At 41.5% G+C, this 27,550-nt stretch overlaps 1 protein-coding gene across 10 annotated transcripts in view; it reads right to left on the bottom strand.

Moving 5' to 3' along the window:
• LOC309645849 (zinc finger protein 510-like) overlaps window positions 1-10,712 on the bottom strand; it is a 44,907-nt gene extending 34,195 nt beyond the window's left edge. For 7 of the 10 annotated variants that reach the window (XR_014255086.1, XM_082431606.1, XM_082431610.1 and 4 more), the window contains exons 1-4: window positions 10,359-10,712; window positions 9,794-9,992; window positions 9,391-9,537; window positions 8,710-8,858 (exon numbers count right to left, since the gene is read on the bottom strand). Coding sequence is in view for 7 of the 10 variants with exons in the window: in XM_082431606.1 (XP_082287732.1) it covers window positions 8,710-8,766 (57 nt within the window). In the remaining 3 variants the exon portion in view is untranslated. Of the gene's footprint in view, window positions 1-7,681; window positions 7,761-8,709; window positions 8,859-9,390; window positions 9,538-9,793; window positions 9,993-10,358 lie in introns of all 10 variants that reach the window. The other 3 variants (XM_082431608.1, XM_082431609.1, XM_082431607.1) reach the window with 3 other exon arrangements.
• Window positions 10,713-27,550: the final 16,838 nt, after the last annotated feature.

The following is a 27,550-nucleotide window of genomic DNA, read 5'->3' as shown; positions in this document are numbered from 1 at the left end:
GTTGAGTGGTCTCCAAAATACTTCATCACCATCCTGGCAGTAAAGTTTTGAGCACCCCCAATTTATTCATTTTTAGTAAGTACTATATACATTCTGCTAATCCACATGATAATGATAAGCTTAATTTATCTTTATTTTCCTCATTAAAAGTTTAAATGTAATCAACCTACTGTTTTCTTCCCAATGGAGAAGAAAGCACTGGGATATCTTGTGCCTCCACAGGTGGGAGGTGTGACCACTGAAGAAATGAGGAGCTGGTGAGGACACACATGCAATCACCATGGTAGCTGTAACATTTACATTAAACAGCAGCAAGGAAGATCTCAAATCAACAACCAAACATTACAATTTAAGGAACTAGAAAAAGAACAAATTAAACCCAAAGCTAGCAGAAGGAAGGAAATAATAAAGACTAGAGCAGAAGTAAACAAAATAGAAAATAGAAAAACAGAGAAAATGAAACCAAAAACTGTTTTTTTAAAAAAGATGAACAAATTTTTACCTAGATGGAATAAGAAAAAAAGAGGAAAGACTCAAATTACTAAAATCAGAAATGAAGATATGAACATTACTACCAATTCTGCTGAAATAAAAAGGATTATGGGAGAGTACTATGAACAACTGTACACCAATAAATTGGATTACCAAGACGAAATGGAAAAATTTTTAGAAACATAAAATCTACCAAGACTAAATCATGAAGAAAATAGGCATTCTGAATACACCTATAACTAGTATGGAAATTGGATCAGTAACCAAAAATATCCCGACAAATAAAAGTCCCAGACCTGACGGCTTCACTGGTTCATTTTACCAAACATTTAAAGAAAAGCTAATACTGGGACTTCCCTAGCAGTCCAGTGGTTAAGACTCCACGCTTCCACCGCAGGGGGCATGGGTTTGATCCCTGGTCGGCGAACGAAGATTCCACATGCTGTGCAGCACAGCCAAAGAAAGAAAGTAGAGCTAATATAAATCCTTCTCAAACTTTTCCAAAAAACTGAAGAGGAGCAAACACTTCCTAACTCATTCTATGAGGCCAGCATCACCCTTAAAACAAAGCCAGACAAAGATGTTGCAAGAAAACTACAGACCAATATCCCTTATGATACTACAAAGCTACAGTACTAAAAATGGTGTGGTACTGGCATAAAAACAAACAGACCAAAGGAATAAAATAGAGAGCCCAGAAATAAACCCTCAAATTTATGCTGAAATGCTTTTTGACAAGGTTGTCAAGACCATTCAATGGGGAAAAGATAGTCGTTTCAGCAAATGGTACTGGGAATACTGAAGATCCACATGCAGAAGAATAAAGTTGGATCTTTACTTAACCTCAGATAAAAAAATTAACTCAAAACGGATCAAAGACCTAAATGTAAGACTTAAAACTATAAAACTTTTAGAAGAAAACAGGGCAAAAGCTTCATGACACAGTATCTGGCTATGATTTCTTGGATATGACATCAAAGGCACAGGGAACAAAACAAAAAACAGACAAATTGGACTCCCTGAAAACTAAAAATGTTCTGCATCAAAAGACACTATCAACAGAGTAAAATGCAACCCACAGAATGGGAGAAAATATCTGCAAATCATATGTCTGGTAAGGGATTAATATCCAGAATATATAAAGAACCCCTAAAACTAAACACCAAAAACTTCCTGAACATCCAATTCAAAATGGACAAAGGACTTGGACATTGCTCCAAAGAGAATACACAAATAGCCAATAAGCACATGAAAAGATGCTCAATATCACTGATCATTAGTGGAATGCAAATTAAAACTACAATGAAATACCACCTCATACCCATTAGGATGGCTACTATGAAAACAAAAAACAAAACAAAACATGACAACCACTACAAAATAACAAGTGCTGGAGAGGATGTGTAGCCACGGGAACTCTTGTGCACTGTTGGTGGGGATGTGAAACAGTACAGCTGTTACAGAAAAGGGTGTGGCAGTTCCTTAAAAAATTAAAAACAGAATTACCATATGACCAAGCAATTCCACTTCTGGGTATATACCCAAAAGAACGGAAGGCAGGATCTTAAAGAAATATCTGTACACCCATGTCCATAGCAGCATTACTCACATTAGCTAAAATGTGAAAGCAACCCAAGTGTTCATCGACAGATGAATAAATAAGCAAAATGTGATATGTATATACAATAGAAAGGAAGGAAATTTTCACATATGCTACAACATGGATGAACCTTGAGGACATTATGCTAAGTGAAATAAGACAAGCACAAAAGGACAAATACTACATAAAACCACTTATATGAGGTACTTAGAATAGTCAAAATCATAGAGACAGAGAATATAATGATGGTTGCCAGGGTCTAGGAGGAGGAAGGAATGTGAAGTTATCGTTTAATGGGTACAGAGTTTCAGCTTTATAAGATAAAGAGTCATGTGGATGGATGGTAGTGACGGTTGTACAACATTATAAATGTACTTATTTAATACTACTGAATACTTAAAATGGTTAAAGTGATACTTTTTAAAAAAAATTTTTTGGAGTATAGTTGATTTACAATGTTGTGTTAGTTTCAGGTGTACAGCAAAGTGAATCAGTTATACATATACATGTATCCACTTTTTTAGATTCTTTTCCTACATAGACCATTACAGAGTATTGAGTAGAGTTCCCTGTGCTATACAGTAGGTCCTTATTAGTTATCTAAAAATGATAAATTTTATATGTGTATTTTACCACAATAAAAAAAATGGGGGGGAAAACTCCATTAAAGATAAGAGTTTGAACACCCCTCCCCACCATGTACATGGATGGAGAAAGACACACCATGATAATACTAATCAAAAGAAAGCAGGAGTGGAGTGGCTATATTATTTTCAGATATAGCAGACTTCAAAGTAAGAAAAGTTATCAAGGATAAAGAAAGTCATTCATAATGATAAAGGGGTCAAATCTCCAAGAAGAGGTAACAATCCTTAACATGTATGCACCTAACAACAAAGTGTCAAATACATCGGGCAAAAAGTGATAGAACTACGAGGAGAAACAGACGGAATCTACTGTTGGAGACTTCAACACAGCTCCATCACAAACAGCAGGCAGAAAATCAGTAAAGACACAAAGACAAGCCTCATTTTACTGTGCTTCGCAGATACTGCCTTTTTTTTTTTTTTTAATACAAGTTGAAGGTTTGTGGCAACCCTGCATCGAGCAAGTCTACTGCCATCATTTTTCTAACAGCATCATTTTTTAAATTAAGGTATGTGCATTTTTTTAGGCATAATGCTATTGCACACTTTACAGACTACAGTACAGTGTAAACATAATTTTTATAGGCACTGGAAAACCAAAAAATTTGTGTGACCCATTTTATTATGATATTCGCTTTACTAGGATGGTCTGGAACCAAACCCACAATATCTCTGAGCTTTGCCTGTAGTTGAACTCAACAACACCATCAGTCAATTGGCTCTAATTGACATCTATAGACTGCTTCATCCAACAAAAGCACAATACACATTCTTCTCAAACTCACATGGAATATTCACCAAGATGGACCACATTCTGGGCCATAAAACACACCTTAATAAATTTAAAAGAACAGAAATCATACAATGTCTAACCTCTCAGACCACAATGGAATTAAACTATAAATCAGTAACAGAAAGATAGCTGAAAAACTCTAAAATACAAGAAGATTAAACAACACATTTCTAAGTAACACATGGGTGAAAGAAGAAATCTCAAAAAATTTTAAAAATATTTTGAACTAAATGAAAATTAAAAGACAATTTATTGTGGGATGCAGCAAAATCAGTACTTAGAAATTTATAGCATTGAATGCATATACTTAGAAAAAAGAAAGATCTAAAATCAGTCATCTAAGATTCCACCTTAGGAAACTAGATGAAGAACAAATTAAATCAAAAGTAAGCAGAAGAAAAGAAATAATAAAAACTGGAGTAGAGTCAAAATGAAATTTCAAAAGAAACTGAAAATAGGAAATCAATGGAGAAAAATCAATGAAACCAAAAGCCGATTCTTTGAAAAGATCAATAAAATTAATAAACCTCTAGCTAGACTAAGAAAAAGAGAGAACACAAATTACTAATATCAGAAATGAAAGTGGGGATATAACTACAGATCCCATTGACATTAAAATAATAAAGAAATATAATGAGTAACTCTCTGCCCACAAATTTGACAATGATGAAGTGGACCAATCTGTTCAAAGTCACAATCCACCCAACTCACACAAGAACAAATACACAATCTAAATAAGTCTGTATTTTTAAATTGAGTCAATAATTAATAACCTTCCAAAACAAAAAGAACCAAGCCTAGATGGGTTCACTCATAAATTCTACCAAACACTTATGAAAGAAATTATACTAAATATCTACAATCTCTTTCAGAAAATAGAAACAGGGAATAATTCCTACCTCTTTGTCTCAAGACAAAGACATTACAAGATAAGAAAACCACAGACAAATATCTCTCATGAATATAGATGCAAAAATCCTTGACAAAATATAAAAAGAAATATACACCACAAACAAGTGGGATTTATTCCAGATATCAAAGCTGGCTCAACATTCAAAAATCAATTAATGTAATCCATCACATCAACAGGCTACAGAACGAAAATCACATGATCATATCAAAAGACACAAAAAAAGCATTTGAGAAATGATTAAAAAAATTCTCGGGACTTCCCTGGTGGTGCAGTGGTTAAGAATCTGCTTACCAATGCAGGCGACACAGGTTCAAACCCTGGTCCAGGAAGATCCCACATGCCGTGGAGCAACTAAGCCTGTGCACCACAACTACTGAGCCTGCGCTCTAGAGCCCACGCGCCACAACTACTGGAGCCCGTGCACCATAACTACTGAAGCCCACGTGCCCTAGAGCCCACACACCGCAACTACTGAGTCCACACGCCTCAACTACAGAAGCCTGTGCACTCTAGGGCCAGTGTGCCGCAACTACTGAGCCTGCATGCTGCAACTACTGAAGCCTGTGCACCTAGAGCCCATGCTCCGCAACAAGAAAAGCCACCGCAATGAGAAGCCCATGCACCACAACGAAGAGTAGCCCCTGCTAGCTGCACCTAGAGAAAGCCCACACACAGCAATGAAGACCCAACGCAGCCAAAATAAATAAATAAACTCTCAGTAAACTAGGAACAAAGAGGAACTTCCTCAACTTGATAAAGAATATCTACAAAAGCCTACAGATGACATCATACTTAATGGTGAGAAACTAGCAGCTTTCCCACTAATATAAGGAACAAGGCAAGGATGTCCTCTTTCACCACTCCTTTTCAACACTGTACTGGAAGTCCTAACTAACGTAACAAGACAAGAAAAGGAAACAAAAGGTATACTGATTAGGAAGGAAGAAATAAAACTGTCTTTGTAGTCAGATGACAAAATCGTCTACGTAGAAAATCCGAAAGAATCAACAAAAAAGTCCTGAAACTATTAAGCGATTATAGCAATTTTGCAGGGCACAAGGTTAATATACAAAAGTCAACCATTTTTCTATATAACAGCAATGAACAAGTGGAATTTGAAATTAAAAACAGTATCATTTACATTCACTCACCCCCCAAATGAAATACTTATGTATAAATCTAACAAAATATGCACAAGATGTATATGAGGAAAACTGTAAAACTCTGATGAAAGAAATAGATGAACTAAATAAATGGAGAGATATTACATGTTTGTGGACAGGAAGACTCAATGTTACCATGATGTCAGTTCTTCCTAACCTGATCTACAGATTCAATGAAATCTCAAAATCCCAGTCAATTATTTTGTGGATATCAACAAACTGGTTCTAAACTTTATATTAAAAAGGCAAAAGACCCAGAATAACCAAACAATACTGAAAGAGAGGAACAAGGTTGGAGGACGGACATTACCTGACTTAAAGCCTTACTGCAAAGCTACAGTAATCAAGACAGTGAAAGAATAGACAAATAGATCAATGAAACAAACCGGAGATCCAAGAAATAGACCTATATACATGTAGTCAACTGATCTTTGACAAAGGAACAAAGACAATACAATGGAGCAAAGATAGTCTTTTCAAAAAATGGTGCTGGAATAACTGGACATACACATGCAAAAAAAATAATCTAAACACAGACTTTACACTCATCACAAAAGTTAACTAAAAATGGATCACAAACTTAACTATAAAATACAAAATTACAAAAGTCCTAGAACATAAAACAGGAGAAAATCTAGATGACTTTCAGTTTAGCAATCACTTTTTAGACACAGCACCAAGGGCATGATCCATGAAAGAAATAACTGATAAGCTGTACTCCATTAAAATGAAAAATTTCCACTCTGTCAAAGACACTGTCAAGAGAGTGGAAAGACAAGCCACAAACTGGGAGAAAATATCTGCAACAGACACATCTGATAAAGGACTATTATCCAAAATATATGAAGAACTCTTAAAACTCAACAATAAGAAAACAAACAACCCAAGACTTTAAGGGACTGCTTACCAAAGAAGATATACAGATGACAAACAATAAGCATATGAAAAGATGCTCCACATCACATGTCATTAGGGAACTGCAAATTAAACCAATGAGATTCCATTATACACCTGTTAGAATGCCCAAGATCCAGAACACTGACAACACCAAATGCTGGTGAGGATGTGGAGCAACAGGAATTCTCATTCATTTCTGGTGGGAATGCAAAATGGCACAGCTACTTTGGGAGATAGTTTGATGGTTTCTTACAAAGATAAACATGCTCTCACCGTATGACCCAGCAATCATGCTCCCTGGTATTCACCCAATGAAGTTAAAAACTTATGTCCACACAAAACTCTGCACACGGATGCTTACGGTAGCCTTATTCTCAACTTCCCAAACTTGGAAGTGACCAAGATGTTCTTCAGTAGGTGAATGGATAAACTGTGGTACATCCAGACAATGGAATACTATTCAGCACTAAAACAAAATGAGCTATCAAGCCATGAAAAGAAATGAAGAAATCTTAAATGAATATTACCAGGTCAAAAAAAGCCAATCTGAAAAAGCTACATACTGTATGATTCCAACTATACGACATTCTGGAAAAGGCAAAACAACGGAGACAATGAAGTGGTTAGTGGGGGGAGGGGAGGCAGGGAGGGAAGGGAGGGATGAACAGGTGGAGCACAGAGGAGTTTTAAGTGCAGTGAAACTACCCTGTATGATACTATAATGGTGAATACATGTGATACATTCATCAAAACCCACAGAATGTACAACACCAAGAGTGAACCCTAATGCAAACTACAGATTTTGGGTGACAATTATGTGTCAACGTAGGTTCATCCATTTTAACAAGTGTACCGTCTGGTGGGGACTGTTGATAATGGGGAAGGCTGTAGGCGTCTGGGGGCAGGTGGTATAAGGGAAATCTCTATACCTTCAGCCCAACTTTGCTGTAAATCTAATACTGCTCAAACAAACACGAATTCTTACAAAAGCAACAATAACAAAAATACTCCACCTTGCATGATCCAAGATAGCATTCAGAGAAGGGAAAGGAGACCCCAATTCTCCTGGATGGCCCTGCTCTGTATTCAGGTAGGATGATTATCCAGTCAGAGCAGAGTTTGGTTCCCAAGCCTACCATTTGCTTATTCAGCCACAAACACGTAATGAGCACCTACCAGGAGCAAGGCACAGGGTGAGGAACGGAAAATATGAAGATGAACACGGCATGCATCTGGACTTTGAAGGGCTAATGGCCTGTCAACACAGACACAAACAGGTAATTTCCACGCAATGGACAAAGTGCAGTGACAGGGACAGCAGGGACATTGTGGAGCACAGAGGGGAAGGGCAATTAATCCAGAGGGGGACAAAGAAAGAGGAGAAGGGCTTCCTGGAAGAGATCTCTCCCAAGTTAGCTCCTGAGAGATGAACTGGAGACTCAGGAAAGGAAGTGGAGCAGGGCTCCTAGGTCAGCCCACAGGACAGAGACATGAGATGCACAGGTGGGCGGTAACCAGATGTGTTCAGGAAGTTATGTCAGGTTTGGGGTCACTGGAGAACACTGTTACATGTTTACTCTTTAAATGTCACCTTCTCCTCTAAACTGTGAACTCCATCAAAAAGGGACCAGGTCTCTATATCGTTCTGAGCAGAGTCTGTGGCACACAGTTCAGTACCTCACACACTAATCAATCACTGTTGAATAAAAAGTAGAATATGAGAATTTTTAAAAATATTTAATAAAACAAAGAGAAATAGGAAGTGGTTCTGTTCTCAACAGCCTGAATTTCATGATAAGAAGCTCAGCCTTTTCCCTCTGGAGGGCCAGAAGCTATTCAAGTGGTTTCCATACTGAAGTGGCAGCATCTGAATAGCATTTCAGATTACTCAGGAGGACAGACTTAACCTAGGGGAAAAAGAAGCAAAAAACTGTTCCAACAGTGCAGGGGAGAGAAGATGAAGCTCTGATAAGGGGAGAAAGAATTAAGTAGAAAAGACAGGTTTAAGAAATGATGACATCTTAAAGGTAGTAGAGCCTAGATGCCACCCAGGATGAGGTGAGGGGTGGGAAGGATAGGATGAATCCCATTTTGGTGGCTTTTTATCTGTTTCCACTTTTCCATCTTAATATATGAACACCCTAATAAAAGCCATGAAATCCACTGGGAAATGAAATAGGGAATAGAGAAAAGAAATACTTCACCTGGGATTTGTTCATTTTCTGTTGTTCCTGGAAGACTGTCAAAACTTGGGAAGGCATTCCTGGAAGAGGAGGAAAGAGGAACAGGATGATGAGAGCTCCTCAACGCTCTTCCTAAAAACTTCCACACGCCAGCTGGGTAACCTTTAATCCTGGAGAAGGAGAGGAAGGTTAACATCTGCCCCTTCGTGAATCCTTAAACCCACAATGTTCCCTACTCCTTTAACTATTTATGTTCCCCTCTCACTAACACAGAAATATTTAAAGCAGAATTATTAAGCAAATGATAGCATCTCAAAATATGAAATATGATGCCTTCATTAAAACTGATATAGCAGGGGGAAAAACCCTAAAGGCTATTTTGCGTAACTGTTTTACTACCAAGATGTTAACCCCCTGAGTCTGAGAATCCTCATAAAGTTTTGAAAAAAAGGATAAGTGCCTTAAACTTGTTTTTTTAAAAAGAAAAACTGTTTCTTCTAACTTGCTGTTTCTCAAAAGGATTTTTTTTTAAATATTTATCAATTTATTTTTATTTTTTTATGGCTGCACCGGGTCTTAGTTGCAGCACAGGGGATCTTTAGTTGCAGCATGTGGACTTCTTAGTTGCAGCATGCATGCGGGATCTAGTTCCCTAACCAGGGATCGAACCCGGGCCCCTGCATTGGAAGCGTGGAGTCTTACCCACTGGACCACCAGGGACGTCCTCAAAAGGATTTTTTTAAGACGAAACGTGTTTCCGTGCGATCGTGTGGACAGCACATGCCAGGACTTCTATGTGCCTCTTACCGATTCCTCACAAGTCATCTCCCCTTTCAGGCTTTTTCCCTTCTGTCAAATGAAAAAAAATAGATAATCCTGGCAAACCGTCTGGGAACTACTACTCTTGACTCTAAGAACAGGAACGACAGAAAAGCGCTGCCCAGCTTCTGGAAAGAACTGGTGGAGAATGAAGGGAGGGGAGGGTGCCATTTGGGGTGGGGTTAAAGATAAACGCTTCCCAGCTGCGGAATCCCCCAGCATCCCACCACTCCCGCCACGTGTCTCACTCAGTCCCAGCTCCCTTCTCTCGTCCAAAGTGACTCACAGCTGATGGTGGTGAAATCACTCAAGCCTCGGCCCGCCGGGCGATACGCTCCTTTTCTGGGTTTCTTCCGCTTCTCTTCTGAAGCTCTGATGGGTCTCGGGTCAGAGGCTGGAGGGAGCGGGGGTTCTTCCCTGTGAGATTCCCGTTCCTGGAGTCCCCCTCCTTCCGGCTCAGTAGAGATGCTCTGTTCCAGTAGAGCCTAGGGGACAAATTCACTTCAGCGGGAACCTTCATCCGGGTGCCAGATCTGCCTCTCTGAGAACACGCAGCTCCAGAGACCTCAGGCCGCACTTCTACGACCGCAGAGGAGGCTGAGGACAAAGGCGGGCCGGCCGCGGCTGAAGTGCCCTTGGCCCCTGGACTGCACAGCTGCGGGGCGTCTCCGTCGCGGCCGGAGGCTGTTCCGGACAGCGCTGGGCCAGACGGACACCAGTCTAAGGGAACTAAGGAAACCCGGGATGCAAACCGCCGCCGCAAGCCTCAGGCACACACGCTTCGGTTACGTATTCGGGCCCGAGGAACGCGCGCCACGCCGCGCCGAGCAGCGTCGCGGGGCTCGTCTTACCTCCCCGGGCTGCGGGGCCCGATGGGGTCTGTCGCTCAGTCTTCTGGGCCGCGTTCGGGCCGCCTCGGCGATTACGAGGATGGAGACCCCGCAGCCAGCGCGGCCTCTCCCACAAACGCGGCCCTTCCCGCGCGTTCGCTCGGGACCCCCAGTCTCCCCCCATTCAGTGTGGACGCGGCCCAGGCGGCGCTGCCTCCGCCTCCGCCCCATGCCCCCTCTTCGCAGCCTCGGGAGGCCCGCGCTGACCAGGGCGCCGACCTCCAGGGCCTACAGCCCGCCCCACGCGCGGCCGCGCCCACACAGGCCCGAGACCACCAGGGGGCCACGCCGAGGACCGAAGCGCGCCTGCGCACAGAGCCCGACGCCGCGCGTTGTAGGTCCTCGGCGAGCTCCGCCCACTGTGGGGGCGGGGCCTGTGCGGGGCCCGCCCCCTTCACCCCCAACCCCGCACACACATCGCCCCAACTCCCACAACCCCGTCGCTCCCCACGTCATCCCCAGCTCTCCTCGTCCGACCTCACCTGCCCCTCCCCCTCCACGCCCCCGCCCCTACATCACCCCCACAGTACCCCAGCCTCTACCGCTCTGCATCACCATCACCCCCGCCTGGAGATGAGGGGCCTCCTCGCAGCCGCCAGCTAGAGAGAGATTTAAGAACACAGATGAAAAAGTTAACCAAATTAGCCCAGCCAAGCAATTTTCTTTGTCTTTTTTTTTTTTTGGCATTGCTGCCGGGCTTGTGGGATGTTAGTTCCCCTACCAGGGATGGAACCCGCCCCTCCGCAGTGAGAGCTTGGAGTCCTTACCACTGGACCGCCAGGCAATTCCCCAAGCAATTTTTTTAAAATGTGAATGAAAAAGAAGTAAGAGGGTGCAAAATTTAAGATTCAATACACGAAAATTGAAGGTAAGTCAAAATGCACACAAGTGAAGGGGGGTGGGAAGTATCTCACACATTCTCCCAGAGATGACTGTGCTGAACCGTTAGGCGCGCATCTTTCTGACATTTTTACCATAAGGAAAAAATTCAAAAGGATCATGAGCTAGAGAACAGGCCTAGGACAAAGGGTATTTAGCACTTTACCAAATGGTAAAGGGGCCTTTGGGATTGGTGGGAAGTATTCAATATACTATGTTAGCTCAACCAGTGACTGCACTCAAATACAATTAGTGTTAAATTCCTAGTTCACACATTAGAATAAATGAGTTTTACCTGGATTCAAGATTTTAAAATTCAAAAGAAAATTCTTAAAGCATAGTGAATTTTAGAAATATATAATCAATAGGGAAAACATATGATAACAGAGAAACCATTAACCTAAAAACTGTTTTTATTTTAGAAAGTTACACATTTCAGTTTCAGATTAAAAATTGGAACTAAGTTTAAAGACAAACTAAGACAAGGTCTTTATAATATACATAAGAAACAAAGACTTTATAATTTTAATGTATTAGCAGCTCTTATAAATCATTGAAAAGATCAACATTATCGTCACTTCTTTAAGATATGAAAAGGGAATTAATAAAGGACAGGATGTATCAATAAGTGAACAATAAATATATTAAAAAGTCTCTTGTGATAAATAAAAGACATCAAAATTTAAGATATTTTTTGAAAGTAAAATTTGAAAAGAATAAAATAATAGGAATATCCAGGACTTCCCTGGTGGCGCAGTGGTTAAGAATCTGCCTGCCAATGCAGGGGACATGGGTTTTATCCCTGATCCAGGAATATCCCACATGCTGCGGAACAACTAAGCCCGTGTGCCACAACTACTGAGCCCGTGAGCCACAACTATGGAAGCCCGCGTGCCTAGAGCCCGTGCTCCGCAACAAGAGAATCCACTACAATGAGAAGCCCACACACCGCAACGAAGAGTAGCTCCCGCTTGATGCAACTAGAGAAAGCCCGCACGCAGCAACGAAGACCTAATGCAACAATAAATAAATAAATAAATAAATAAAAGAACTTAATGCCTGTTGGGTTGAGCTACTCAGAATCTGAGGTCAGTGATTTGTCACAGCAAAGCCTAAGACACTGTACCAAGCTCTTCCCACATGTACCTCACAGCAACCCTATCATGTAGATGTGCTGCCCTATATATGTGGGGAAACTGAGGCTTTTAGAGGTTCAGTCACCTGCAGAGGTCATAAAACTGTGACCATTTCCCTCAAATTCAGCTCTTAAGCATAATGCCAGATTCATACTACTAACAAAATCACCAGTTCCGCCATGCCGCCAGACAAACTTATGGGAGCTCCATCCAAGGGGCCACATCTCTCTTTGACCATGAGGAAGGACAGACATCCAGAATAAAGAGGCCAACTGAGTCAGAAGAAGAAACATGAGCCCGTATTCTCATGATGTCTTCTTCCCTCCTCTTACACCTAAAAAGTGAGAACAGAAGTGGGTAAGGACACAGCTGCATCTGTATCACTTTCCGTCCTTCACCTTTACGGAGGAGAGGAAAAAAAGCACTCATTCCCTGAGGAAATCCACCTGGACCCTCCCAGAGCTCCCTCTCTGCCCTCCTCCTTGGGGACTAGAGCATCCCGATAATGCTCTTTCTCCACATTTACTGAATAAGCTGGCTTTCAGCCCAAAGGCTCTGTATCTGTGAGGGACACTGACCCTACTTCTTAGGAGAGTCTTGAGGAGCATAGAAAGGGCAGAAATTCAGAACCACAAGAAAAGCAACCACGTCCCAGGGCACTTGGTTAAGTTCGGGGGGAAACATTCAACCTTGTTTTGAAAGGAAAGGCATGCACGTGAAGTCCTGGGTAAATTCAGGCGCCCAGGCTGGATTCGAACCCCACAGAGACCAGGATCTTCCATCACCCCAGGTTGGAGTCCCACTGATGTCCAAGGTCAAGGGTCAGAGGCAGAGGTGAGGCTCCTCCAGACTTGACTTGGGCCCGCAGGGGCGCTGGGAAGGGTCAAGGCCTCGGCCCGGTTAGGGGGACCCTGCCTGCGGGTCCCCCACCTCTGTGCTCCATGAGCAGGCCAAGGAGAGGACACCAGCCTGGGCCCGGGAGCAAAAGAGGTCGGGAAACCTGCCGGGACCTGAGGGGAGGCATGCTGGGAGTCACCCCCGGGGTCCTGCCGCTCCCTCCGCGGAGCTGAGCCACCCGCTGGCCTCCGGGCTCCACCGCGGGCTGACTGATGAGGGCCTGGGGGAAGGAAGCAAGATGGCGGCCGGGGAGAAGGCGGGAAGAACTTCAGAGACTCAGCCAATCCAGAGGGAGAATCGCGTGGACAGCCTGCCTCAGCCAATCCTGGGAGAGCAGAATGGCTCTTGGAAACTCTGCCTCAGCCAATCCTGAGGGAGCAGAAGCGAGTGTGGAGAGCCTTCCTTAGCCAATCCCGAGGAAGCAGTATTGGGCGTGGAGAACCTGACTCCGCCAGTCTTGAGGAAGCAGTCCAGCGGCGGGCCTGCCTCAGCCAATCCCGAGGGTGCATAGGGCATATTGGGCAAGCTCTTCAACCAATGAGATGTTGAACGATGTTCATCCCTCCAAGGTCTCTTTGTAAAAACCACTTTAGGCTGCATACGTTTTTTTTCTGGGGTTGCAGGAACTGGATTATCACGCAAACACGAGCTTGTCTTAGGAAATACAAGTTCTCAGTAATTAATGTTTAACAGTAATGTCGTCTGAGCCAAGAAAGACCACCTACTTGGTTCTTTCTCTCCCACAAACCTGTATTCCTGGGAAAATCTCCCAGGATTCTCCAAAGGATTTAGACCATCGCAAAAAGGGAATTATAGGGAATTTGGGGAAATTGTCATGCAAGCATCCTTATTTAACACCTAAAATTGGCTGTGCTGTCAGGATTTTTTTTTTTTTTACTGTATTTTTTAAGATAAAAATTCACTTTTTAAAGAAGGTACAAAAAACGGATATCAGGACAACTATGAAACAAATTTTACTTTTACTTGCAAGTCATTTGATTCCTATACTATTTTGCTTTCTATGTAGGTGGTAATATTGCCTGCTTACTAAGAAATAAATTCCTTTCTTAAAACTTTCCTCTGAGCCTCCGTGTTTGTAACAACAGTAAGAAACAACACGTTTTGAGCCCTCACCACTAACGAGCCAAGAGCCATTCTAAAAGTTTCTACTCATTTGATTCTAATGACAAAGCTGGGAGGTAGCCATTGTGTTGAGGCAACAGAGGCACAATTTTATTGAGGTAGAAGTGACATACAGTGAATTGAACTCGTAAAGAAGTATACAATATCATAAGTTTGGGTGCATGTATATATCTGTAAAACCATCACATCAAGATAATGAACAGATCAGACTCCAAAAATTTCCTCATGCTCCTTTATAATCCCCCACCTCTCACTTCTCCCTGCCCCCCCCACCCCCGCCAATTCCCAGGCAATCACTGCCTGATCTTTCTGTCGCTGTAGATGATTTTGCATTTTCTAGAATTTTTGAATTTTATCTAAACGGAATCATACGCCTTTTTGAATGGCATCTTGAAGGCAACATAATTATTTTGAGGTTCATCCGTGTTATTGAGTGTATCAATATTGTATTCCTTTTTATTGTCAAGTTGTATTCCACTGCATGAGCAAACCATTCTTTGTTTATCCATCCACCTGTTACTGGACATTTCATCCACCTGTTTCAGTTCATTCATCTTATGTAAATACCTAGGAGTTGAAGAGCTGAGTCATATGGTAGATGTATATTTAACACTTTAAAAACTGCCAAACAGATCGTTTTACATTCCCACCAGTGATGTATGAGAGTTCAAGTAGTTCCACATGCTTGCCAGCATTGGCTATGGTTAGTTTATTTAGTTATAGCCATTTTCATAGGTGGGTAGTAGTATCCTATCATGGTTTAAATTTGTATTTTCCTAATGACTGATAATGCTGACCTTCCTTTCACGTGCCTAATTGCCATCAATATAGCTACTTTAGTGAATTGTCCAAATCTTTTGCCCATTAAAAAAAAAATGGGGTCCTTTGTTTTCTTATTATTGAAATTTTAGAGTTTTTTTTAAAAGTTGAAATACGTAATTTAATTATTAGCAATAATCAGTAACTCTTTATATCCACTAATGGAATAAAATACAAATTACATAGTCAGCACAATTCAGTGCTTACAAGCTATGAGGAGAATGCAAAACAATAAAGAACAGCCGCTCAGTTAATCAAACATTTCCATTTTTATTAACTGGAGAACTATATGGCAATCATATAAATTGAAAAGAACTGTGTTTGATGGATAATACATTTAACCATACCAGATACTTTCTTCAGTGAAATATTTATTTTCATCCTGTTATCAGATTATTTTTATTGTTGGGAATTTTTAAAAATTGAAGTATAGTTAATTAACAATTTTATATATTTCTGGCTACAACCCCTGTATCAGATATGTGACTTGTAAATATTTTCTCCCAGTTTTATCATTCTCTTAACAATGTCTTTCAAAGTTCTTGATTTTAATAAAGTCCAATATATCATTTATTTTCTTTTATGGATCTTGTATCTAAAAAAACTTTGTCTAACATTTCTAAATGTTCAGAAAATTTTCTCCTATGTTTTATCAGAAGCTTCACGGTTTTAGGTTTTACATTAGGTCTCTGATCTAATTTGAGCTGATTTTGGTAGCTTGAGAGAGGGGTGGATAAAAATACAGTTTAATCCAGTGTTCCAATAGGAATTGAGAAGAAGAAAATAGAATGATGGAAAGGCAATATTATAAGGTACGGTCTAAGAACTTTCCAGATTTATGAAATATGTTCATACATCAATTCAGAAAATAAAATAGGTTCTGTGCCAGACAAAATTTTAAAATACACACCTTCCCATTAGACTGCTGTCTTCTTTTATTAATAGGAGTTTTTTGAGTATTTTAGACATTGCAAATATTTTCCCCCTCTGATATCTGTTTATTGAGTTTATCTCTGGAGTCCTTCATAGTACAAATTTACAAACCTTGAAGTAATCAAATTCATCAATTTTTTGCCTCATGGCTATGGCATTGGAGTTTTGTTCAGTCCTTTCCTACCCTGAGGTCACTAAGATATCACCTACATTTTGTTCTGATAATATTATGATTTTACTTTTACATTCAGTTCTTTAATGTATCTGGCATCCACTTCTTTATACAAGGTTAAATAGCGATCCAATATTATCAGCCAGTTGCCCTAACATCATCTGCCCAACGGTCTGTGCTTTCCTCCTATTGGTAGGGTAAGTTACTCCCTTTACGCTTCTTCTTCCACCGAAATTTATCAAGGCCTTCAAAAAGCTCAACTGAAAATTTTATTGAAATTGCATTGAATTTGGGGAGAATTGACATCATTCCTTCCAAGCGCATGGAATACCATTTAATAGGATTGCATTAGGATTGCTGGGTTGCAATTACAAATGCAATTGCAGAGAAACACTGCTGATATTTGCAGGTTGATCTTGTATGAACACTTCTATAAGTTCTAGTATTTTAGCAATGGATTCTTACATTTTTCTAGATCATGTCATCCGAGAAGAATGACATTTTTATTTCTTCCACTTAAATTCTTACACCACCTCTGCCCTTGCATGGAAACTCCAGCACTATGTTAAACAGTAGCAGGATGGTGGATACACTTGTTTCCAGTTCTAAATGAAATCCATCTAATGTTTTCCCAACAAGTGTAAAGTTTGTATAGGTTTTTGTTATATACCCCATACAAGGCTAAGAAAGTTTCCCTCTATTTCTAATTTGTTGAACTTGATCTAATGTTCTTTTTGTTGTAATATATGAAGTTGATGACTAATATATACAGTTTAAATAGTTATATATAACTGTAAAATATAATTAGTATATATTATTCATAGTAACATGTATAATATATAGGCACACCATGTGTGTGTGTATGTATACATATATTATGTATGGTGAAATATACAATTTTATATAGTTATATATACACAGAACTTGACTAATGTGTACAGTTTAACAACATTCAAAAATATTGTTTTAGAGACATAACTATGTAGTATAACTCTAGAAACAAACACAGGAATAATGAACAGCAAATTAATGATAATAATCACTTCCATAGAGAAAAGGAAGAGAATGAAACTAGAGAGGGAAAGGTAGATGAGTTCTTCTGCACCTGTAATGTTTTTTTCTAACAAAATAAAAATGCTGATGCAATATAGGAAAACATTAAGTCTGGATATAGACGAAAGATTCATGGTTATTCATTATAGTATATTCTCTACGCCAGTGATTTTTACATTTTTAGTTAAAACAATTGCATTCTGTTTTACCCATCAGGTAGCTAAAGATCAAGAGGTTTGCTAATACGTACTGTTGGCAATGGTGTGGGAAAACAGGAGCGAGTGTGCTGCTGATGAGAGTGTACCCTGTTATAGTTACTTGGGCAAAACCCAGCACGAATGTACCCTCTGACACAGCAATTCCACCCCTAGGAATTTATCCTACCAACCACATTAACAAGTGTGGGCAGAGGACATACATGCCTTCCAGCATCGGTTGTGGTAGCAAAAGACAGGAAGCATCCAAGGTGTCCATTAAAGGGGATCTGAGTGAAAAACAAACAAACAAACAAACAAACATTCATACAATGCAACTATGTAGCATTAAAATGAAGAGGTAAATCTCATTGTGCTAATATGGAACTAGCTTCAGGAAATATGGTTAAGAGGATACAAGCACTGTGTTTAGTTACGCACCATTCGTTTAAAAAGAAGGGAGGGATATATATGTATTTGAATATGAACATAGTTTCTCTGATTCACACGAGAGGTTAATAACAGCAGGTGCCTTTCAGGAAGGGAATGGTGAGCAGGTGGGGCTCTGGAATAGCTATGAGAAAAAGAATAACATTTTTTGCCACTCCTAACTAAAGCCTTTTAACATGTTTGAATTTTTATGATATGCATGTATTAATTTTTCAAAAATATAAAAACATTTGTATTAATGGTCTTTTAATGTCCATGTCATCCTTTTATCCTGCCTTTATTAGTAGCAATTTCTAAAAAGGTAGTCTGTCTTTGCTTCCTTTGGGCTGGGGAGGTTATGGGGCTTTGAAGATTAAGATGGGCTGAGAGGCTCCCCAACTCAGTAAAGAATTGTCACTAGCTGGAGACCATCCCAAACCAGGTGTCTCTAGGTCTACATGTCACCCATTCAATGATTCATTCATTCAGGCATGTTTATTGTACAGATTGTTTTTACTAAAAGGCACTGCGCTGGTCAGTGGGGAGAGATCCAAACAAACTCTGTCCTTGCCTTGTTGGATCACATGATCCTTCTCATGAAGGAGACAGTCATTAAACCAGTAACACAGATAATAATGTAACTTGTGATAAGAACTGTGAAAGATAGAGCCCATGCAGTGCTATAAGAGTGTAGAACAGGGACATCTAACATAGATTAGGGGACCAGAGAAGACCTGTCCAAGGAACAGATGTTTAAACAGAAACCTGAAGGATGCTTTGCCATTTAGGACCCTTTCTGCTGCAAGTACAGAAATCCAACTCAAATGAGCTTATATCAAAAAAGGAAAACTGTTGTCTTTAAGTAACTAAAAGTCCAGGATGGGTCTTGCTAGCTTCAGACACAGTCAGACCTTTGGGCCCAAACAGTCACATCAGGGTTGTGTCTGTTTCTGTCACTTGGTCATGTTTGCCACTTTCCCTTGTGTTATAGGCTGAAATGTGTCTCCCCCAAAAGATATGTCAAAGTCTTAACATCTTGTATCTCAGAATGTGACCTTACTTGGAAATAAGGTCTTTGCAGGTATAATTAGTTAAGATAAGGTCATAGTGGAGTAGGGTGTGTCTTTAGTCCAGTGTAACTGGTGTCCTTATAAGAAGAGGAGACACACAAGGAGAAAGATGCCAAGTGAAGATAGCCACATGACCACGAAGCAGAGTTTTCAGTGATGCATCTGTAAAGCAAGGAACATCAAGAATTGACAGCACACACTAGAAGCTAGAAAAGACAAGGAAGAATTCTCCACGACAGGTTTCAGAAGGAGCATGGCCCTGTCCACACCTTGATTTTGGACTTGTAACCTTTGAACTGTGTGACAAAAAATTTCTGTTGTTTTAAGCCACCCAGTGTGTGGTGCTTTGTTACACAGCTCTAGCTAACTAATACACTTTGCCTTTGTTCTCGGGAGGCTCTCTGTAAAGCCAAAGTCAGCCATGGAATCTGCATGCTTTTCTCATTCTTCGTCCCCACAATCTTAAGTAAGGGGCAGCCTATCCTCACAGTGTTCTCTTTGTCCCAGTAGATTTTGTTATCAGTTCTCATGGGACTGCTTGAGTCTACAAGGATTTGTTTATGGTCATAGTTAAATGAGATTTGAACCTAAGAAGCAATGTTGGGAAGACAAAGCGCCATTTGGAAGTCAAGTTCCAGGTCTGTATACCCAGATCAAATGGCTTCCTATCTTGGAGAAATAATTCAAGTCACACAAGTTGACAAGCAACAGGGAAGCCTTCCTGTCCCAGAAAATGCTTAAACCCTCTGGTCTAAATGATGGGCTCCAGCCCTTGCCAAGTACAAGGTCCTGCCTGGTCAGAACTAGGGTGGGAAAAATCAAATCTTTACTTCCCTTAGTTGTAAACCTGTTAGTTCACCGGGCATTTCATCCAAAATGTGTACCATTTTCTTCCTTGTTACACTGACATCAAGGCAGATGTAGGTCTTAGGTGATAATTTTCTCCTTCAGATCACTGGGATGCAATTTAGTCCCATGGAGAAAAGTGTCAAAAGAATGTTGACTAATTTGTGACCCTGGGCAAATTTTCCTCATCCATTTTGGTTTGTGGATGGGAAATTCTTATGCCTACACCCTGTTTATCAGTGCCCACACCCACTAGGATGGCTATAATTGTTTAAAAAAGGAAAATAATGAGTGTTGGTGAGTATGTGGAGAAATTGGAACCCGCATACATTGCTGGTGGGAATGTAAAATGGTGCAGCTGTGTTGGAATATAGTTTGGTGATTCTTCAACAAATTAAACGGAATTACCCTATGACCCAGCAATTCCACTCCTAGACTTATACCCAAAAGATCCGAAACGGGGACTCAAACAAATACCTGTACATGAATGTCCACAGCTGCACCATTCACAACAGTCAAAAGGTGGAAACAGTCCGTATCAATGGATGAATGGGTAACTAAAGTGTGGTCTACACACACAATGGAATATCACTCAGCCTCAAAAAGGGAGAAGGTACTGATACATGCTACAGTGTGGATGAGCTTTGCGAACACTGTGCAAAGTGACATGACTAAGTGACTGTGGTCACATATTGTATGGTTCCATTTATACGAATTATCCAGAATAGGCTAATGTACTGAGAGAGAGTAGATTCGTGGTTGCCAGGGGTTGGGAGGGGGAATCGGGAGTGACAGCTTAATGGGTGTGGGGTTTCCTTTCCAGGTGATGAAGATGCTTTGGAACTAGATAGAGGTAGTGGAGGCACAACATTGTGAATATAGTGAACGCCACTGAACTGTACACTTCAAAATGGTTAATGTTATGTAAATTTCATCTCAATTAAAAAAAAGAAGAAAAAAAGAAAGAAACTGCGTGTGATTCTACTGCAAGGGTCCAGAACATTAGGAAGGTGTCTGGATGAAGTAGTTAACATTGTCCTGTGGGAGAAGAATAGATGTGTTCTGACCTCTCTAAGGTTTCTTAGTTCTCCTATGACACCTCCCAGAAGAGACAGTCCAAGTTTCTCAGATACACAAACAGATCCAGAACCTTCTGTGGATGGAAATTGCAGTGTTTGCAGGTCTTAGGCATGGAGCTTCATCCATGGTCTGGGCAGGGCTGACACATTTCAACACTGGGGACCAGAGAGCCTCACCCCACAAATTCTGGGGTCCACAAGTGGCCTCCTGTGGGGTTCCACATTGATGGCAGGGGGTAAGGATATGGTAAGTGGGCACACATACCCATTCTCACTCTGTCTAGTGTGTCTTCCTGTACTACTGAGGCTGGAAAGCTAAATATTGCATTTCCCAGACTCCCTTGCTGCTAGGGTTCTCGATTCAAATTAGACTTGGCCAGTTAGATGCGCTTGTGTGTGACTTGGCAAGTGGAGGAAAGGAGAGTGTATCTTCCTGTTGCTTCGAGCACTGTGCTGGCAAGCACACTCAAGGTGGGAGCAATACCCTGGTTCCTCCCTGATCCAATTTGTGCCCAAAGAGAGTTCACTTAATGGCCCTGAGATGCCCCATGTTGTCTGTTCCCAGACAAAGTTCGTTTTTACATGCTGACCTGCCTTTCACCGCAGCTCTGCTCTTCCATAACCAACCATTCAGTCATGTTTCCTACTCTATCAGTTTCCCCCTGTTTCACAGAGACCTACTTCCTGAAGCTGCCCATCCTCTTGCTCAAATTGGACTGATGTATAGCTGTTGGTCTGGGCAGCTATTTCTCCCAGACTAGCTCCACTGTTTCCTACATTCCAAATTTTTCTCTTTCTTGGTTGATTCTTTCCATTTCTGACATGCTTCCTAACGGATTTAATGGAAGGTAAAATTTCTGAATTCTTGCATATCTAAAAATATCATTATTTGTCCTCATAACTAGAATAGCTTGGCTGGATATAGAATTCCAGACGGGGGGCTTCCCTGGTGGCGCAGTGGTTGAGAATCTGCCTGCTAATTCAGGGGACACGGGTTCGCGCCCTGGTCTGGGAAGATCCCACATGCCGCGGAGCAACTAGGCCCGTGAGCCACAACTACTGAGCCTGCGCGTCTGGAGCCTGTGCTCCGCAACAAGAGAGGCCACGATAGTGAGAGTCCCGCGCACCACGATGAAGAGTGGCCCCCACTTGCCGCAACCAGAGAAAGCCCTAGCACAGAAACGAAGACCCAACATAGCAATCAATCAATCAATCAATCAAAAAAAAAAAAAAAAGAATTCCAGACGGAAAATTATTTTTTCCTTAGGAAAAAAATTCCACCTAGTAGCACTGAGCACCCCAGCACCCAAATTGTGGTCCCTATATATCATTTCCCTCTAAAGGAATCAGGGCTTTTGGAGAATTGGCTGATTACAGGTTTGGGGTAGGAAATTGTCAAGGTAAGCCTGGGACATCTTGTCATACCAGGAAGTAAGGAAGCTATCAAAGATCATTAGTGTTGAGTAAAAAGACATAGGAGCCACCTTCAAGAGGCTCCAATTAGCTATAGATGGAACAATTTGAACATTAATAAGAATAGTAACTGCAATGGGTTAAAATGATCCTCAAAAAATCAACTCTTTGAAACCTGTGGAGGATGCTAGAGAACCAAGTTTTTGAAAACTGATAAAGAAAAAGTATCAACTCAGAAACAGAGTAGAACAGTGGTTGCCAGAGCTGGGGGTGGGGGAAATGGGGAGGTGTTAGTCAAAGGGTAAAAACTTCCAGTTATAAGTTCTGGGAATCTAATGTACAGCATGGCGAGTACAGTTAACAACACTGTATTGTAGACTTGAAAGTTGCTAAGAGAGTAGATCTTAAATGTTCTCATCACAAAAAATAATAGTGGTAACTATGTGAGGTGGCTCATCTGTTAACTAACCTTATTATGGTAATAATTTTGAAATATGTATGTATATTAAATCATCACACTGTACACCTTAAACTTACACAATGTTATATGTCAATTATATCTCAATAGAGCTGGAAAAAAAATAAAACGCATTAACTTATTTTAAAAAGAAGAAAAAGGGCTTCCCTGGTGGCGCAGTGGTTGGGGGTCTGCCTGCCGATGCAGGGGACGCGGGTTCGAGCCCTGGTCTGGGAGGATCCCGCGTGCCGCGGAGCGACTGGGCCCGTGAGCCGCAATTGCTGGGCCTGTGCTCCGCAGCAGGAGAGGCCGGGATAGTGAGGGACCCGCGCGCCGCGGTGGAGAGTGGCCCCCACTTGCCGCAACTACAGAAAGCCCTCGCACAGAAACAAAGACCCAATACAGACATAAATAAATAAATAAATAATAATTAAGGAAAAAAAAAAAGAAGAAAAAGACTCAAACATTTTTTTCCTGTCTTTCCTACACAAACTGTACCTCAAGGTACGAAATAGTTGATGAGGAAAAGCTTCTATTTTGGGAAGTAAGCAGCTAATACATGAGAAAGAAGTGATAGACTACAGTCATTTTGTAACCCCTAGTGAATTATCATATTTGTGCAATAATCATCAATAGTGTTAATGCCACAACAGGAGAGACATCCAGACACGTATGTGTCTCCTGATGGAAGTACACACCACCATCAATGAAGCAGTCTTGTGGGGGGGGGGGGACATGAATTTGATTAATTTTCAAAAACGCAGGGTAAAATGTTAATAGCACAACACATCCACACTCAGCAAAGTCCAGACTGTGGGAACCTCTATAGGACAAAGGACCTAGTCTCCCCAACAAATAAATTCCAGGGGGAAAAAGTAAGATTTGGGGACCCTAAAGATTAAGAGAGACATAAGAGATAAATCAACAAATTGCAATGTAAGGACCTTATCTGGATCCTGATTCAAACAAACTGTTAAAACACACATACATTTATGAGACAATGAGCAACATCTGAACACTGAATTCTCGATGGTATTGAACAATTTTTGTCAGTAAGTTTAGGCATTAAAATGGTATTGTGGTTTGTGTTTCTTTAAGAATCCTTACCTTTTAGAGATACACACTCAAATAGTTACAGATGAAATGATAAGATGTCTGGAATTTGCCTCCAAAAAAATCAAGGCACTGGAAGACAGGGAGGTCAGCAGGAGTGTAGGTGAAGCAAACTTGGCCATAAGTCGTCAATTCTTGAAGGTAGGAGATGGACACAATGCATTTGGTAGACTATTCTTTCAAGTTTTGTATATATTTGAAATTTTCCAGAGTAAATCTCAAAGTACAAAGAAGAGTAATTTCCCTAAGAAGGTTGCAGGCTTTGCTCCAGTTATGCTAATGAGGAATCTGATGTCAGTTGTATCTCTGTTCTTCTGCAGGTGACTGATTTTTCCTCTCTAGAAGCTTTTAAAATCTTCTCTATATCTGTTGTCCTGGATTTTCATGAGATTACATCTATTAATGGAATTCCATTCATTCTGCGCAGCACTTGGTGGACCTTTTCATTCTGAAGACCTGGGTCCATGACCTCTAGGAAATTATCATCTGTTATTTCTGTTAATTTCTTCAATCATGATTTTCTTTTTTCTTTCCTTCTGGAAAAGTTCGGTGTGGAGACTCTTGAATTCATCCTTTGTGTCATTATTTCTGCCTCTTTCTTCTGCTCTATATTCTGAGAGATAAACTTTAACTTCTAATTTTTCTTTTGTTTTTCTTTTGGGCCATTATTTTTAATTGCCAGGTTTTTTTCTTGTACCCTGATGTTCCTTTTTCCTAACATCCAGTTCTTATTTCATACAGGCAATGTCTTCATGAATCTCTGATATAATATTGGGGGGGAGGTGCTTAAACAACAGAAATTAATTTTCTCCCAGTTCTGGATCCTAGAATTCCCAGATCAAGGTCTAGCAGGGTTGGTTTCTGATGAGAGCTGTATTAGTCAGTGTTCTCCAGAGAAACAGAATCAACAGGATCTACATATGGGAAGAGATCCTTATAAGGATTTGGCTCACATAATTCTGGAGGCTGAGAAACCCCAAGATATGCAGTTGACATGCTGGAGACCCAGGAGAGCTGATGCTATAGTTCCAGTCTGAGTCCAAAGGCAGAACACCAATGTCCCAGTTCAAAGGGGGAATTCTCCCTTACTCAGTCTTATTGTTCTATTCAGGCTGTGTTGAGTGACACAGCCAACATTTGAACTATTGATTCAGACATTAATCTCATCCAGAAACACTCTCTCCGACCAGCCCAGAATAATGTTTGACCGTATATTTGGGCACCCCATGGCTCAGTCAAGTTGACAAGTAAAATTAATTATAAGAGTGGTGCTTCTGGCTTGTAAAGGGCCACCTTCTTGCTGTGCCTTCACATGGCACCGAGGGGAGAGAGATAGAGACAGAGAGAGAGAGTCAGAGAGAGAAAGACTCTTTGGTGTCTCTTCTTACAAGGACAATAATCTTGGACCAGGGCCCCACCCTTATGACCTCATTTAACTTTTATTGCTTCCTTTCTCCAAATACAGCCACACTGGGGAGTTAGGACTTCAACATATGGATTTGGGGAGGACACATACATTCAATCCATAATGCTGCCTGACAAGTTATCACAATTTTGTAGCTTAAAACTTACCCATTTATTATCTCAAAGTTCTTTAAGTAAGAAGTATAGGTAGGCTCTGCTGGATTCTCTGCTCAGGGCTTCACAATGCCAAAGTCAAGGTGTTGTCCAGGCTGGGCTGTCACCTGGAGGCTCCTGGGAAGAATATGTTTCTGAGCTCATGCAGGCTGCTGACTGAATTCAGATCCCTGAGGGTGTAGGACTGGAGCGTCACTTTCTTTCTGACTGTGGCACAAGAGCTTTCCTCAGCTCCTGGAGAAAAATTCCTGGGCATGTGGCCCCCTCTGTATTCAAGCCAGCATGCACTGTTGAGCTTCAAATCTCTTTCTTCCTTTTCTGCTGCCAGCCAGAGAAAACTCATTGCTTTTAAAGGTCTCGTGTGTTTAGGTCAAGCCCACCCAGTGTTGCAATACAAGGAAATGTCATTACTAGAATGATATATCTTCCCATTCATAGGTCCCCCCAACCTCAAAAGGGAGCAACCATACAAGGGTGAAGGTCACTGGGGGTCATTCTTAGAATTCTGCCTTCCACACTCTCACAGAATTAATCCTACCAGTGGATGACAGAATTGGCCCACACCCATGAAATTCCATCCTGCTTGTGATCTTCCTGAAGATACTAATTTATAAATCTTTAAAGTCCTCTTGTTTCCTGAATTTTCTCTGTTTCTTCCCACACCATTTTTTTCCTGTTTATTTTGGTGGTTTGCTTTCATCTAGCAGGATTCCTTCAAATGTCTGGTGGTCCTTGGCTGGCTCTTCTTGGTTGAGTAATAGATCTGCAGGACTATCTCTCTGCATATCTGAGGATTCCTGGAGATACACATATGTTTCACATGTGGCAAGTTTCCCTTTAGGAAGAGCAGGGGGCAGGGGGCAGCCACTCTGCTGAGGGTCTCCTAAAAATCCAAATGAAGATGGCTTTATTCTAGGGGGTTAACACCCATATGAGGAATGATAGATGTGGCCATTAAAAAAATGACCATGAAATTCTCTGACATTCCTACTACTGAGAATTGGGGTTCTACATCCCTCCCCTTGAAATAGCTTTGACCAATGGAATATGGTAGAAGTGACACAATGTGACTTCTCAGGTGAGGTCCCAAAAGGCCATGCAGCTTCTGCCTTGTGTGTGGAACACGTTGGGATCACTGGTATCCAATCACCCCGAGACCACCAAGCCACACAGGGAGGCCCACCTGGGGGCATGCTAGCCCAAGTCCAGGTGTACGATTCCAGCTGCCAAGTCTCCCCCAGCTGAGGTCTCGGACATCACGGAGCAGAGAAAAGCCAGCCCCACTGTGCCCGTCTGAACTCCTGACCCACAGAATCCATGCATATCATCAAATGGTGCTTGTGTTAAACCACTAGGTTTGGGGGTTGTTTTTGACACAGATGCAGTCAACAAAACAACAGACAGGACAGAGCTTCTGACTCCACGACCACCCACGCATCTGCAGCAGGTGCATTCTGGTTGCACAGCGGCCTGTGACCCTCACACATGTAGAAAACTGGTCTCTGCACAGCCACCTCTGAGGGCACCTTCACAAGGGCACATAAGCCCCTGGGATCACACACCACGCCGGCCAGGCTAGATGTCCTGGTCAGGGCCCCATGCCTCCCTGAGAGCTTGAACCTTCCAAATGCAGAAAGTCAGGAAGGTGGGCATCCAATAACTGTGTAACCTCCACTGTCATTTTGAAAGCTCCCAGACTCCCCTATACTGGTCAGGCCTCAACCTGCTGCAGGCAATGGAAACCCAACTCCAACCAGCTTTAGAGCAAAACGTTATCCCTGTAGGGCTTGGGCAATGGCTCTATCCAAGGACAGGAGGAATAGCATCAGCCTTCTCTCTCTGCAAATCCAAGACAGGCTTTCTCCACATGACAAACGCAGCACCTGTTGGCAACGCAAAGTACATCCCACCAACCCAGTGACCCTCCAGAAAGAGAATTTCT

Source organism: Balaenoptera physalus (genome assembly GCF_965194825.1).
Source record: "Balaenoptera physalus genome assembly, chromosome: 16".
In the NCBI taxonomy this organism is placed as follows: Eukaryota; Metazoa; Chordata; class Mammalia; order Artiodactyla; family Balaenopteridae; genus Balaenoptera; species Balaenoptera physalus.
The sequence above is the reverse complement of the archived record's forward strand: the minus strand, read 5'-3'. Positions and strand labels throughout refer to the sequence as shown.